The sequence below is a fragment of the Drosophila melanogaster genome, chromosome X (assembly GCF_000001215.4).
Source record: "Drosophila melanogaster chromosome X".
Taxonomy (NCBI): Eukaryota; Metazoa; Arthropoda; class Insecta; order Diptera; family Drosophilidae; genus Drosophila; species Drosophila melanogaster.
Genome location: NC_004354.4, coordinates 12,259,155 through 12,275,909, shown reverse-complemented (window position 1 = coordinate 12,275,909; position 16,755 = coordinate 12,259,155). Strand labels below are relative to the sequence as shown.

Sequence of the window (16,755 nt, the reverse complement as noted above, 5' to 3'; positions counted from 1 at the left end):
CTTTTTTAATAAAGCCCGCCCCCCAACCGAAAAGGCAACGCATGCAAAATGATGCACAAGACCGGGGACAAGGACCATTGCTCCCAGCTCCCATCTACCAGCTACCAGTTACCAGGCCAGCCTGCCCCAATCTCGCCCCAAAAAAAGGGTGTTAATCACACATACAGCCAGCCAACAAGTCTAAGCCGCCGCAGGCAGAGCTGTCAAGTCTTTCGGCGTGGTCGCCTCTAATTGCGTAAAAGTTGAACGAAACGCTGACGGAGGGAGTTACGAAATTTACGATGGAGAAATATGGGCAAAATAAGGAGGGGAAAGTGCTGGCTAAGGGGGGGGGGAAGGGGGCGTGGTCCCAGCTTAAAGAGAATTAACAATTCTTGAGTTGGCAACTTTCGAAAGTTGGCCCAGAATTGGGTTAGACTCAAAAGTGTCCGAGAGTCAGGCCTTCAAAGGTGATTCAACTCGGTGAAGGGGAAAAATAAAAAGCAACAGGGGAAAAAGAGTGGAAATCTCCTCGGGGGAAAATTCCTTATGGAGTTAGGCACTAACTAGGGAGCTCTGAACTGCGTAAAAAAGTTTCTGCTTCACTTTGAAATACTAACTAGACGAGTCTTTAAGATTGGTAAGTATCTAACAAGAAAACATCAAAAAGATGTAAGAAAGATATTTAAAAGGAACACAAAACTGATTTCTTGTTTTACAAAACGTAAACGAATTTAAAAACGTTCGAATATATTTATATAAAATGCCAAATGATCATGAATTACAGAAGCTTTAATATCAAAATCTGTTTTATACAACAGAAGATCAGAGCATCCCCCATTCATCCTTGCCATCCACTGCTTCTTGACGGACATCTCCACGAGAATTCCTTTGAGTTTTCGATTAGCAAAGGAAACTTCTGTCGGATATCGTTGCAGAGATTCAATGGCCACCTGATAAACTGGCTCGTGTTCCGCGACTGTGGAAGAGACCCCACGGATCCCAGATATTTGACGGATGTCATGGTCCTATCATCGAAATCGCTGCGACCGGAATTGGAAACGTGTCCTGAAAACTGGATCTCCTGTCCGCGATGTAATTTCGGAATGTGACCACAAACATTGGCGCCTGGATCATCCGCTGTCCCACGTCGCCAGCGAGCAGCGCACACAAGGTGGATCATCTGAAGAGTTGCTAAGATGCCCATTATTATATTTAGATTTTCCAAAAAACTTAAAACGACTTTCTTGTGTTCACAATTTTGATGTAGAAAAATGGAAAGTTAACTGAATACTGTTCTAGCGTAAATGACAGCGGCAACTTCAATGTAAAACCAAGCTACTTAGTTTACAAAATTTTGTGAATAATAAAATAATATCAAATAAATGTGAGAAATCCCCTTAAATGTGCTAGCGAAAAAGCCGCCTTCCCTTGAACAAAATCAGTTGACTGGAAAGCCATAACCAGTGCACCACCACCACTGCTCACTCAATTTAACGCTCATTCACTCGAGGAGTGTTCACTGTGACCCCCGGGTCGAAAGGTCCAGATATACGCCATATTTTGGTCGGACCCCATATTCCGCATCTCCTACCATCACCACCACCAGTACCACTACCACTAACACTATCATTGGTACTACCAATACTACTACACATACGTATGTATGTATGGATGGATGTCAACTTACCTGGATGGCGAATATGGCGAATAGTGCGGTGCGTGCGCTGAGTGGGAATTACGCAACGGGAATCCGGGCATGACCAGCGGCTGTGAGCCGCTTATCTGGCAATTGCCACCGTTACCGCTCCCGGGTGGACCGACTCCCACCTGGGGTCCTCCACCGGCCACGCCCCCCGGTCCACCGCCCACACCGCCGGGCATCGTGCCAGCGCCCATTGGCAGTCCAACGCCGCCGCGATCGATGCCACCATGGCCGATTGTGTTGCTGCCAGTTGACATACTCTGCGGCATCTGTTGTGGGTGGCCGCCCAGTCTGCAATGAGGAGAAAATGTGAGGAAACTGGGTTATCCACTGTCTGTCAATTTTTGGGATGCACTCGAACATAATTGTGCATTGGCACATGATAACTTATGAATGCAAATGTCACAAAAGTCACAATTTTAGGGCTTACAATTTACAATAAGTAAACTAACTTAACTTAAGAGAGCCAGTAAAATATTATACAACTAAATTGCTAACTTTTAAGTCATTTAATTGAATTTCAGTTGAATACTTAATTTTCATCAATGGAAGGCTATATTGATATGTGTTCCATTCATTTCGCTCAGTGCACTTTGGCTTGTAATGCGGAAATTAAAACATGTGCAAAAGTTTTCGCTCCACATTGGCCTCTTGCTGCTGCTTCTTCTTTGCTTTTGGCAATGTTACAATATTTAAATCGCATCCTCGTGGACAATGGCTTATTGTTGTTGCCGCGGCCCGCTGTTATTGTTATTATTATTTTTAACGGTTAAGTGATGCGGAAATTTTAAATTAAAAAACATAAATCAATGCATGTGTGCGCGCCGGCCATTGTATGGCGAATTGTGAATGGAGAATGGCGAAAGGCGAATGGGTTGTACGAAAAGCAAAAAACAAAAAAAAAAAATTGCAACCAACCAATGTAAAAATAAAAATTACAACAACGAAAAAAAACGACGAGTTTCATTATCCCCGACCGGCAGTCGGGCGATTTTTGTTGCTGTTTGTGTTTTTATTATCGCTCAACATTAAGCGGAAATGCAGTCGCTGCTGCCATTTCTCGATAACTGCCGCCATTGTTGTAAATTCCTGTGCGTGTATATGTGTGTGGTTGCCATTTTCAGTAGCCGCCCGCAAGTATGCAACAGAAATTACAACCTTTTGCTGGGCGCCAAAGTAGAAACGCATTTTTGTGAACCCTCGCTATAGATTTATACAAACTGGCAAAGATAAAGCCACTCTCCACTAATTTCCTTCAACAGATTTAAAATTATTATTTTTGCATATTTCTTGTGTATGTCCGTTTTTTTTTTTTTTATCAATAAATGCCATGTTGTTGGCCAAGCAAATACCTTAAAGGCATAAAATGTTGTCTTTTCGGGAAAATGCCCTCAGGCCGAAACGTATTGTTTTTGGACAAATATTTTGATTTTCTGAGAGTTTATTCTTTGCATTTGTTTTGTTTTCCTAACAAGACGAAGTCAATTATAGATAGTCTTTGGGCTTCAACTACATACATGGCCTCTAATTGGAACATCTTGTTTAAGTACTAAATGGTCTTCTTCGACTAATAAATATTTCTCAGATTTCAATCGTAATGTTTTAAATAATTCAACATAGCTTCAATTTGATGCACACAGCATAATGGCAGTGGCTAAATCGCATTTTAACCCATTTCGAGGAGCTTATCGCTGACACCCACGATTATTTTTATAAATTCCCCCGGCCAACCAACATCATTGCCATTGTACCGAGCTCATCGTCACTTGCTGTTGCCTGTATTTGACATATCACATTTGGCCCTATTCGTATCTCCGCGTTTTGCGTTTGGTTTGGCCCGCTTTGCTTTTTCAGATTCAGTTCATTTTTTTCGTTCGTTCGTTTTTTGTTTTTTTTTTTTTTTGTTTTTTTGGTTTTTTGGCTGCGGCTCTCTGTCGTTTTGGTCGCCATTTTGGCTTTGTTATTTATGGCCATGTCAAGCGGTCGCCGGCTGGTCAAGCGTGTGCCACGCCCCCAGCCCCTAGCCCTCGTTCGCGGCGATTTGGCCTGCATTTGACATGCGGTTCTTGCGTGCGGGCTTCGTTTATTTGTATTTTATCTTTCCCCCCCCCCCCTTTTTTTTCCATTTCTCAATTGAAATTTTAACTCCGTCGTGTGAGATGACCTTATGAATTGTCCCCAAAGTTTTGTATGATATTTCATATTCAAAATTTTTCGAAAACGAAGACAAAAAAAAAAGGAAATCAAAAATCAAGCTGCAAATTTACGAGTTTTTGCCACAAAAGTTACTAGATCAGTGTAATTTATAGCGGGAAAGGGACGGCACGAATGCAAAACAGAACAATGAATGGCACCCTGGGGTCTACGGAGTGAAAGAGACGGCTGTGCCTGCCGGAAAAGAGACGGGAACAGAAAGCCGCTTACACCAGCAGGCACAAGACAAATGTGCCTCTGTATGTGCGTGTGTATCTATGTGAGTTCGGGACAGCTTAGCAAATACTAAGCCAGCCAGCGAGCAGCGCAAGCTGTGCCTGTGATTTATTAGCAACAATAATAGAATTAAACAATTTAAATTAAGTTGTAGCCAAAAACCATAAACAGTCTGGCAGGCGGGCCTGCGGACTGTGCCCCTCCATTCCCCTCACTTGCTCTACACTCTCGCACACACACACGCAACGTTTTGTTTGATACCCTCGAAAATCAGGTTTATATAGTTGACAAGGCCATACGTCTGAGTAAGTTCCAAGTTATGATTTACTTATAAACATTTAAAGATATTTAAAGAAATCCAGCCAAAGGTAAAAAAGTAGGACTTAATAACATCTAATATATACAATTTTAGACAGCAAGGATTTTATTTATTTATTTTATGATTAAAAGCAAAACAGAGTAGAAAATGTATTTTTATGAGCTTTTTTTATTCGGCAAATAATATAATTTCCAACAGAAGCCCACTAGCCGAAGTAATATCATGTTCGTGGTGGCAAATTCGACTGAATTCCTTGACCAGCAGGCGACTGAGCAGCAGCGGAAGCTCAGCTGGGGGAAAGTTGGGAAAGCGGTGGCAAAATGAAGGGGGCATGGTCGCGCTGCTGGCGGGGCATTACAAATGCTTCCTGTGCATACATTTGGCAGCAGTTTGTGTGTGCCCATTCCGCTTTTCCACATCGTGTGTATATTGTTGCCATTATTATTGCCGTTGACCAGCCACAGCAGCAGTCCCACTTTCGCCCCACTTTTCTCCATTACCCCACACACCGCCCAGCAACGCTACTTTCCACCACCACTACCATGACACTCGACGAAAGTTGTGCACACGCAAAATGGAGTGGTGCCAAAAGAGCGCACAAAAAATGTTGCATACTTTTAAGTGCAGCGCATTTTGTAACTCAAAATGGCATTTCGTTGCAGAATGTATGTGAGTTGTATGTGTGTGTGCGTGTGTGTGTGAGCGCGTGTGCTTGATTGTTTAATTTAATTTGGATTTAAAAGCAACGCATAACAAAGATTGCTAGCAATTATTTTTTGCCCGACGCTCTTGTTATTCAATCAAATAATATTCATTTCATTTGCAATCAACAAGAGCAGCAGAAGCAGCTGCAGAAAAAGTTTTGCTTTTATTAAATTTTGTTTCTGTTTATTCCGCTTTGTGATAATAAATACTGTTTTTGCACTGTCCGTGGGGAAAACAACTGAGAGATGGCGATAGTTTGCATGAAAGGGACATAAATCCAATGGGACAAACTGAGCAGAAAAAAATATACATATATATATATATATAAATGCAGTTGGGAACAGCATTTGAGAATGAATTGAAGGACAACTTTATGCTATCGTCATAAACTGAAAATCTGCCATTAATGGTATTGTATTGACACATTTCGAATTTTATAGAAATATCATTGTATCAGTATCATTGATTAAAGCATCAAAGCCAACAGTGCGAAACATAATACATAGTTTTCTCCTAAAGGATTTAACACTTTAAACGAAAGAATAAATGTCATGAATATTTAATTTTTTTTTTGCAATTTTAAAAATGGTTGTCTTAGATATGCCAACATTAAGTGGAATATTTCCTCTCGACGGAAGCTGTTAAATAAATTTGTTTAATTTCCCTGGTTTTTCCATGACTTTTTCCAATTTTTCTAGTATTTTCCGTCATTCGACTTTTTAGTCCATTTTAGTTGGGTTTTCTCCTACAAAAACGATCGAGCCTCGAGGCTATTGACCATTTTGTGCAAAGTTTTCAATGGGCCACCCACACACATACATACATCCATTTATAGAGTGGAAGTGGAACAAAACTATGAATTTAGTTTTTCTGGCATTGTTGGGTTAACGCTGCCCTTTAACCCTTGGCTGCCCCGCCATCGGATTCGTGCCGCACAAAGCGAAAACTAACAAAAACGCCCACCAAAAACGTGATTTTCGCCAAATTTCACAAAAACACACACACACACCCGCACAGTACCGCACAGAATATTGAAGAGGCGAAAGAGAGGGCACGAGAGGAACAGAACGAGATAGCAAGAGGCGGCACCGAAGAAAAATCCCAACGAAATTACACGCTGTGTGTGAAGCGCTGAAAACGTGCTAGAAAAATGAAGCGCGAAATCAATAATAACACACAATAAAAAGGGACAGCATCAGCGAGAAGGAGAGAGAGCGCCCTACTGCTAGCGAAAGAGACAGAGAGCAGTGAAAAAAAAAAATAGGTGAACAACAAACTGTGGCAAAAGGCTACGTGCAACATTATCATCTGCAACCAAATCAGAGCAATTGCATTGTCCTGTCACGCATGCGAAAATAGCTAGAATTTGCCAAGGCAAAAACACAGATTTTCTTTCAGCGCGAAGTGTCAAATAATTGTTGGAAATAATGGATTAGATTTGTTGAGGTTTTAGTAAGAAATAAAAAGAAAAACCCAGTACAGAATAATGTGCAAGCAAATTATAAGAAAATGCAAATGCATATAGACCTAAATTTTAATATTAAAATATTACACTTTTTCATTGAAAAGGTATTTAGTTGTTTTACCACTACACTACCTTTTTTGGACATTTATCTATATAGTTTTATGGAAAAACAATTTTCCCGACTTAATACCAATCCCGCTCGACTTTAAAATGTTTCCAACAACATTTTTTTTTTTTTTTTTTTTTTGTTTCTAGCCTCAACCGCTTTTCCTTTGAGCATAATTTTCTTTTCTTCCTGTCTGAGACAAAAGGCAGCGAGATGAAAAACAAAGGGAAAATCGCAACGATGGAGCAGACAAAGAAAGTTTTGGGGGAACATTTTGCGGCGGTGCGCGGGATAGCACGTTGGCTTGCGGGGATTGTTGGTGTCAGGGGGGGAGGGGGAGGGGGGCAAATCAATTTAATTAGTTTCTGACTTTCATTTACAAATTATGCATAAATCTGTAGACAGCGCCCCAGAGACCATAAATTAAGCGCCAGCGCCAAACTCAAACTCTTGGTCAAAAATAAAAGAACGAGAAGAAGCAGGAGCCGGCGAAAAAAAAGGCGAACGGGCGAAAGAAAGAGAAAAACTTTTACGGAAAAACACAACACAAACAACAACAAAACTTGTATCTAACTACAGCAGACGAAGAAAATAGGAGGAAAAACGAGGGTTGGACGCAAAATTAATTTGCGCTTTTATTAAATTTTCTTTTGCCGCTCTTCGCAGGACGCGAAGGACGTCGCAGGGATTCGATGGGTAGCGGGCGGTGGGAGGCAGGTAATCACGCCCACAGGGGAAAATACACACACACACAAATACACCCACACACTCGCACGCGTATGAGCAATTTTTATCGAGCGTAAGAGCAACAAGCGAATAAAGGAGCCAAAGGATATCCAAAGCGAAGGAGATACAGGGGCGGAGGAAAATCGGCCGAGAGGGGTGGAAAATGCGGGCCAGAGCGGGTTGGGTGGGGGGTGGTGATGGTGCTGCTGCTGCTGCCGTCAAACAAAAATGCAACCCCTTGAACAATTTTTTATACACGATTTATTTCCATTTTCTGCTATCCCTTTTTTTTTTTGCACAATTTTCTTTTGAGCAGTGTTTTGGAGGGCTAAAATGCCCCTCAAATTTTCCGTGCTCCAATGCACGCAATATTATTAGGGGGCGGCACATGAAAATTATTACACAGAAATCGCAACGAAATGGTGTTCTTTCTCCCCAAAGATCAATCACTAAAATGATTTATTAAAAACTATATTAAAAGCACATCTTCAATAAGGTTTAGTATAAATTCTAATTATTAGCATGTTACAAGAAAATATTATTTCCGCTTTTTAGCAATTTCTTTCTATATTTTTTTTTTTAGGGGAGAAATCTCAGCTTGCAGCCAATATTTAATTAACAATCTCATAAATCCCCCCGGCAAAGTCTTGTGCATTTTCCCCCCATTTTTATTGCCACATTTCTCTCCCACTTAAGACCCTCAACAAATTGCAAGTTCGCGACTAAGCCGTAAGGTAAATGATCTAAAAATGGCAACTAAGTGGGGTGTGTGTTTCCACCGCCACCCCGCCCACTGTTTTTTTTTTTGTTTCACCGTCGAGTGGGAATATATATCAGTTACGCGCTCTCATGGCAGATGATTCTGCAAAATACAAAAATAAAAAAAATCACAAAAAAAATAAAAAAAGTGAAATGGTAAAGAGAAAACCCCGGCCTTAACCCTCCGCTGGCCCCGTGGGTGAAGTCGGGCGACTAATAACACCCCAAGGGAGCAGCCAGTCGCCTGGGGGCGTGGCCATGCACGTGGGCGTAGGGGGCGGCGACGGCCAATGATCAAAGAATTTTTTCCACTGCGCTCTGGTTCATCCTTTTGATTCTTTGTTTTTTTTTCCTCTGGTTTGCCCGCAAGTTGCCATGCTAAATTTTTGTTATGACGGCGGAATTAATATTATTAAGGGTCGCGCAGACCGCTTGGTCCTTTTTTTCCACTCTGTATATGTGTATGTGCGTGTCTGTTTTCCTTTTTTGCAGCCGTTGAGTTGATAATTTCGCGATGGCACACCAGCAAGGAAGGAAGATGAAAAAAAAAGAGGGGGGAATTTTCCACGACGTCATTATCAGCAAATGCCGCACGCCGCTTTGTTTGACAAAGGCGGCACCACCCAGCCACCCAACACACCCATCATTTTCGCTGTTTATGGTCCCTTATTAAATATTTACAGTTTTGGCAAGTTTGAAAAGCGCCTTTAATTGCTGTCACTTCTAGATTAATTATTTACACAACCCACAGACACATTGGCGCTTGTTTATACCCTGTGAGAATAAATTGAATGAATTTAATTAGAGTTGGCGGTTTCGTACAGTTTAACTAGGGAATAAATAATCCATTAAAGTGTCGTATTTTGTTGTGAGAATATTTTAGAAAAAGCTTAGATACCTAAATTGCTTTTTGCATAATAAATTATATGTTTGTTGGTTAAATGCCAAATGTTTACTAAAATACTATAATTTTAGTATCAACGCATTAATACATTTGTAGATATCAATATCGTTTTTTAAATGCTACATTTAATTTCGATTGTATGTGTATCATGTGTGCCACATCATTCCTTCCATCTCCACACAATCATTCACTTGTAGCATCAACTAAAGGTAGTTAGAAACAAACTAAATTAAAGTTTCCTGCTGCACGAACTGCTATGCAATTTCCTCCTCTATCCGAGGGCATTCTCGAGTCGACTTTTCCAATTTCCCCTATTTTCCCTTTTGCCGGGCTCTGCATTTGTCTGTCAACCTCGACGCGACTTGCTTAGCGAGAGAAAATCGGGAAAGCGAAAAGTGGGTAAAAATGAGGAATGAAAATGGTGAAAGGGGGGCAAAAACGGCCTGAAAAGCGTCGCGCGATAAGCGCCTCAAACATTTTTCCAAGCGCTTATTAATTGTGTTTGTCGAGTGACGACGGCTGCTTGAGCCTGTGCAAAAAGGATACGTAGAGGTAACGAGGGTGTTTGCCAAAGGATTATGCAGCGATGTTGCCGACGCGCGGCGCGGTGCGGCGCTCCAAGGCAAACACACTTCACGCCGGCGGAAGGAATGGAATGAAATGAAAAGGAGGCGAAAAAGGAGCAGAGGAGTGGAGAGGAAAGCAAAAGAAAAAACCTTGGGAAAAGCGGCTGGAATTTAGTTGAGCTCTGCCATCCCGCCACCTGCTGGGCAGGCGAGAAAGATTTTTAATATTTGCCAGAAGTGTGGCAATAAAATCAATCGAGCTAATAACGGATATTGCCTCAGGAAGAAAGGCGGAAAAAACGCAGGACACAAATTCGGGAAATCGAAAAACGCAGCGGGTCATCGGCCGGCAAGCACGTGGCCTACTCTCTTTCCCTTCTTCACGTATAAAATATATATATATATAGACGCTATGCCTGAATTGCGATTTGAAATGGCATAAATTGAATTAGACGGCATGTCCCCGGTTTTCGGATTCCTGCAGCTGCAAGTGCAACGGAAAGTCACCACCAGCAGCAGCAGCAGCAGTAAAATGGAAAAGCCAAAAAAAAAAAAGAAAAACAGCATCCCTGATATTTCGCAACACCCTCTTATTTTGACCATAAAGCAAAGTAATATGCTCGCCCATCTGGCTAATAATCAAATCAATGGGCGTGGTCATATTTTTCGATTGCCAACAGCCCGCTTTTTATTTCCGGTCCATCAATTATCGAAGGTCCTGCAACGTCGCGTTGAGAGATTTCTTTTAAGAGATATCAAAATGGTTACAAGTCAACCAATTGAAGTTATGTTAGCCATGCGAGTTCATATAGTCGCTATATAGTCGGATAAGAGAACCTTTTATCGCGTCGAGCAAACGTGCAATTAAATAATCTGGAACTGCCCTTCGTAACCATATTAATTTTCTACCATTTCATAACGCTGATGATCTTCTGGGGTCCAGTGACCGCCCTCAAGTTAATTTGCAACATAATCTTTTAATCTGGTTTTTGTGTCAAGCGCAGACCAATGAACATTGCCAGGACTATAACGGGTAGTGGTGGTGGTGGGTGGGTGTTTGTACTGGCTTTCCCATTGCCCATTTCCCATTTCCCACTTACCATTTTCCATTCACCATTTCCCCCAAAAAGGAAAAGCCACCCCATCGACAGGGCCATTCAACCCTTGATGATGGCGAACGGTGGATGGGATTTATGAAAAATTCATTAGTTCCGTGTGCGCATCGCATCTATGGGATGACATATGAACCTAATGACGCCCCAGGCACCCACACTCACGCACACACTCACACACACACACAGCCCGCAGGACATTGTCCACTTGATGGTCGAGAACAACAACAGCAAGAAGTAGAAGAAAAAAAAACAGGGGAATCGGATATATGAGCATTAGGCAATAAATACATCCGCCGTAGACCATTAATCCGATCCAAAAATCGCATTGTCTGCTAACGACTGGTAATTTTTTTGGGTTTTTGATTTTTGCATTTCCTGGAAGGAAGAACCCTTGAATTGCGTTACAATCCTTTAATGAATTAAATGCTTTTTGCTTTAAAACGATATGTAACTTAGCTGCAATAAGTAATTATAATTTTAGGCGTTCCTTCAAATCAAAATCCAGCAGTATATATTGGTTTTCAATCTACAGAATAATTCTGTTACTTTACTAAAAATAGGCCTACACAGAGTTCAGTATTCCTTGTCGAATTAACACATTTTGGAAAACTCGATTCGATTTCGATGATATATTGTTGTTTGTTTCTATGCTTTTTCCGGTATTTTTTGTTCAACCTGAATTACTTTAATCTCAATGTAATTTTTGTGTGCGCAATTTTCTTCTTTTTTGCGTCCTTTTTTCGGCGAGTCGCTTATCAATGAGCAACAAAAACGAGCTCACGAGCATCAAAAAAGAAGGAAAATGTATGTGTGTGTGTGCGCGGCACACATATCAGCATAAGTCAGGATGCGGATATACATACATGTGTACATGTGAGTATCAGTGTGTAGCCGAAATTCATCAAAATCCAATCAATCTTTCATTTAAACATTTTCATTTCGGCTCGTTGCGTTGCGCGGCATTCGCATTGAATGGAAATCCATACAAAGGGCCACGAGTCCAAAAAAAAAAAAAAAAAAAAAAAAAAACTGGGAAAATGGCAAAACAAAGGGTGCGGGGGTGGCGGTAAGGAGGAAAATCCGCAGTAAAGCGCAAATATTTGCGCGTATAAATGGGGATGATGATAGATGGAAAACCAAAAGGCAGGAAGAGCAAAAAAAAAAATGTAAGAAAAACAAAAAGTAAAAGGGGCCGATGGGAAACCGCAAAATAGGGACAAAAAAAATCAGCTCTTATAGATAAAAGTCTGACGAAGCCGGTATATTTTCCAATCAGATAAAACTGTTAAAATCCAAACTGAAGAAAAACATAGTTCCCAGCTGCTTTAAACTTTGATCCACAGATCTTGTCAATTAGAAACCTCAAATATACACACATACATATATATATCTATATACATCTATATAAACGGAAGTGAAAATTAGCAAACCAGGAAAATGTTTTGCCCAAACTAATAGAGAGGCCAGATGGTTTCGGTTCAAAGGGAAAATTGGGTGGCCCTCTGCCCACAATCATCTAAATTAGTTGGCAAAGACGATGGGAAACGCTATAAATAAACAAAAGCCACAAACAACAGAGCGAACTGAAAGCGAAACTTGAAATTAATTCCAAACGGGAGAAGGACCTGGGGATCTGCAAGTTGGTATTTGGTATTTGGAATTCGGAATCTGGGAGCAAGTGGCCGCCCACTGAAGCGAATGATGAGCCTGTATAAATATCCGGGTACAGGCCAACTGGAGGGGCATAAATCATATGGCCCAAATACAAATTTTATGACGCATCCCCAAACAATTTCCTTCGCTTTTCGTCGCCACCATCTCCTTTTGCTTTTTTTTTTTGTTTTATTTCTCCGTTTGAGAAATGCCAAGGCAAACAGGCAGCGCGTTGGGAGCTGGTAACTGGGAGCTTGGATGCTGGGCGATTTCAGGAGAAAGTCCTGCGAGAGAAGCGGGTGGCCAAGACTCTCTGTTTACCGCCTTTGCATTTAAAGCTTAATCCCAGCCAAGGAAAGCATGAATTTATAATTAAAAGTAAATTAAAAGTAAATAAAACCCGTAGAACCCACGAACAACAAGAACAACCAGATCAGAGCAGAACCCACGAGCCCCAAAAACCTTATCCAAGGAAACAAGCAAATTGGTTTGGGTTCGTATAGCCCTCTGCAGCCATCAGATACAAGATACAAGATACAAAATAATATTTGACCAAGATGAGAAACGAAGGGAGAGCACCGAGAACAAAGCCCCATCTAAAAATAGGCTTTTCACATCCTTTCGTTGGGAGTTAATGTTTAATAAATAGCTAGATATTAAAGTATGCTGTAAGTGAAAGTCTTAGTAACTTTAAAGCAAATGGATGAGGCGGAAAAACTTAGAAATCTGTGCAATGGTCTTTACATACCTATATGAAGCTTTCAATTGATATATTTTTTAAATACTTTATCCTATGCAATACAAGTAAAAGGAAAAAAAAACGTAAAAAGTTTCCTCGAGCACACTAAAAGCAAGTTGAAGTACAATCCCACAATCTCTCCCCAAAATCAAATTGGTGTCAACGCATAATCAGATGCTGACCCCCCTTGCAGCTGACACATCCCCACCCATCACCACCCCATCCCCATCAACCCATCTCACTGCCACGAAAATGTCCCCCTCCCCCCCCCCCTCTACTGCCATGTCTTTCGACAAATTTGAATATCTAACAAGGATGAGGAGCAACATTAGCAAAAGACGAGAAAAGACAACAAAAAAAAAAAAGAGAAAAGAAGCCGGGGGAAAATGGCGCCCAAAGTAGGTTAATGTGCGTCGATGTCGATAAAAATATATTGACAGTAGGACATCTACGTACACCGTTTTATTTTCTATTTTTTGCATACATAAAATACGAAAAGAAAACTGAATCAATAGCAGTTTTGAATGCTCGTTCCAAAATCTGTTTATAGCCTTTACTAAAACTTATTGTTAAAACATGTAGCTAAAATATCAGCTAGTATTAGAACATTTTAAGTACATTTTTCCCATTATAACCTTCTGTGTTGAAATTTCCCTAAGAAACGCCAGCTATTTGTTTTTTTCTCAGTGTCTTTGCATATTTATCAAAAAGTAAGCTTCAATCTGCCGATGTCTAGGCAGGCGAAATTTAAAATTCTAATTGCTCAACTGGGATGTGTGTGCGTGTCGTCTCCTTTCCAGACGGAATGAATAAAACATTAAATCGGATTATAGAATTTTTGCATTTCTTGAAATTAACATGTTTATCCTGGCCCAGAAAAACGAGTGATTCGGAGGGGGATGGGGGGGATTCGGTTCTAAGGGAGAAATACTGACAGAATTTCCCATTGAACTGCCATTCTGCACACACCATTCAAAAACCCCCCGCCTTCCACAGAAAAACCGCACTCAAAGTGTTCGGCAAACATTTCCACTTGGCAACTTCTTGGCATTTCCCATCGACACATCGCATGCAAATTGCACAAAACCAACAAAAAAAAACGAAAAGAAATCGGGCGAGAATCGGGGTTGGGCGGTGGAAAAGTGGGCGGGCCACTCAACGGGAGCAATTAAAACAGACATTCGGAGCAAGTGGGCGTGGCCTAATAGGGTTAAGCATTATCTCGAGGTGTGGGAAAAAGTTTTTGGCAAGGCGATAAGAGATCGATGAGAATGCAATCAGCCCAAAAAGAAAAACGTTAGGAAATCGGGCAAGCGCAATAAACTTTTACGACGAGTGGCAAGTGTCAATCTAAATGCTGTGCAAGAATTAGAAGTTTGCGAAATCTTTAAGACGCTAACTGCACTGAGATACATTGCGATTAGATATTATATCTTCTATATCTGCAAATCTCAGTTTAAATACGAATCTCCAGTGGGTACTAGCTTTGATTTCGAGCAGATAATATCTGGACCTACCTCGCATTTCAAAAGAACTTCCCCAAAAATGTTTGAAAAGCCCAAATATCCATCCCTTCATCATCATCATCATCGTCGTCGTGGGTTTGACGTAATCATGCAACGAATGCCTGACTGGCATCCATTTGAAGTGCCATAATGGGATTAGTGTCTTAGCTATAGGGTTTTCGATTCGGCATTTTCAGATTCCAGATTGGGCTGATAATATAATATGTTGGCTCGGAGGGTTCCGGTTTTTTTTTTCTTTTTTTCTTTCTATCTTTGAGTTGATCGCCCAGCTGTCGTTATGCGAAGTATGATATTGTGATGAGGGTGCAACAGTTGCCGGGATCGCGGCCCGTAATTAAGTTGAAAGACTTTCGGGCGATAATTACAGGTTGAGCGCGCTGCACGCACAACAATACACGGCGAAAAAAAGGTGGCAAAATATTTATTAGTGAAAATGTTAAGATTTTCCTTCCAAAGGCATTCACTTAATGCCATGCAGTTAAGATCGAAGTTTTCAGCTGATACATGCCACAAGATATTTTCCCCTGCACCGCCGATCGGGAAACTACACCTTGAGCACTTATGACGCAACCTCCATCGACACTCCATCGACATGGCCGCATGACAAATAGCCAAATAACCACTTCCCGAACTGCCGGCGCACTCAGTGACTTGTGACTGGCATGTGTAATTAGCCTGTCAACGTTTGCACCACCGCCACCAACATCGCCACCACCATCACCATCACCATTCCCGTTTTCCCACCTTACATCCAACCAAACCCAACCCACTGCCACCCACTTTTTGGAGCATTGTAATGCGGTGGTGCGAGCAATGATGACGACGCCAACTGCAGGCGATGGCAAACATTATTTGATTGCCGAAAATGCAAATTGTCGAAGCCATTAACAGTTGCTGATGTGGCCGCAACACAACATTCACAACACAGCATTCCCAGCAACTCACATCGATCCAGTTGCAGTTGCAAGATGAGCAGGATTTGTGCAATGTGTTGCAGCAACATTCCGGTTTCCCAAGACAGGAAGTCATAGAAAGTCGGGCGGAATTGAAACTAATTTCATGGAGACGCAGTAAAAAACTAAGGGAAATGTATGCCATATAGGTGAATATACCTGGATATTATAGATGTAGCATAATATACATATATCACATATGAACCGCTGACATAATGGACTGCCACAAGGTGTTTAGCATTTTTCCAGCGCCCTTGTATCCCATACGTATTTGTCACGATCCTTATCGCAGGAGTGTCCTTGTTGTTGTCTCGGCTCCTTCTAATTTCTAATTATGTGGCCCATCCTGAGCGGTGCCAGCTTGCATATCAATGACGATATCAAGATGCGATTTATGCGCCTTGCTCACCACGAAGACACCCTTAAACATATACATATGTACATATATACATATACATATACATATATGTATATCCTCTGACTTGGCGTGTGCATGAAAAAGTCATTAAAATGTAATAAATTAGGCCACAGGCAAAGAAGCCGCTCTGAAGAAAATGGTGAATCACAGATGAATCAGGGTGCCCACCACCAACTCATCCCATTTGTTTTCCTTTCTTCCTTTTCCTTTCCTTTTACTCTGCCATCAGAGTTGCCACCCCACCCGAGTTTCAGTCCCAGATGAAAAGTGTATTAAATTGATTTCACTTGATTTTCCCGCTTGTACTTTATTTATTTTGTTAGAAGGGTGGCGGGGAGGGTCCAGTGTCCTGATGGATGGGTCTTTCTAGACCCCCGACTCCCCCATTTCTGCCCTCATCGCCTGTGTGTGTGTGTGTGTGTGTATTCATTTCGCATTATTGCAAACTCCACACGAGCCGAGCGTAATACATTTTGCCTTCATGCCACACCTCCTAATTTAATTTTTTTTTTTTTTGTTGGCCTGTGCCTTTGTGGATAATGAATATCACGCGCTGCTTATTAAACCTTACGCATCGCTGCGAATCTAATAGAAAAAGTCAAAGAAGGAGCAGGAAGAAGAGCTGCACTGCAAAAAAGCAATGCTACTTTAAATGTAACTAAAGGATATTGCCAATTGACTATGAAA

The 16,755-nt window shown here is 41.3% G+C and overlaps 2 protein-coding genes across 12 annotated transcripts in view; both read right to left on the bottom strand.

Annotated features, from left to right (window-relative positions):
* The window catches only part of Ten-a (Tenascin accessory), a 291,517-nt gene that overhangs the window by 59,305 nt on the left and 215,457 nt on the right, over positions 1-16,755 (bottom strand). For 10 of the 11 annotated variants that reach the window (NM_001169259.3, NM_001169261.3, NM_001169260.3 and 7 more), the window contains one exon: positions 1,670-1,975. The exons of the other annotated variant lie outside the window; for it this stretch is intronic. In NM_001169259.3, the coding sequence (NP_001162730.2) occupies positions 1,670-1,975 (306 nt within the window). The remainder of the gene's footprint in view (positions 1-1,669; positions 1,976-16,755) is intronic. 11 annotated transcript variants of the gene reach the window in all.
* CG45603 (uncharacterized protein) lies at positions 755-1,275 on the bottom strand. Its single transcript, NM_001298222.1, has one exon. It carries the CDS (start codon positions 1,184-1,186, stop codon positions 821-823), a length of 366 nt encoding a protein of 121 aa, NP_001285151.1. The 5' UTR covers positions 1,187-1,275; the 3' UTR covers positions 755-820.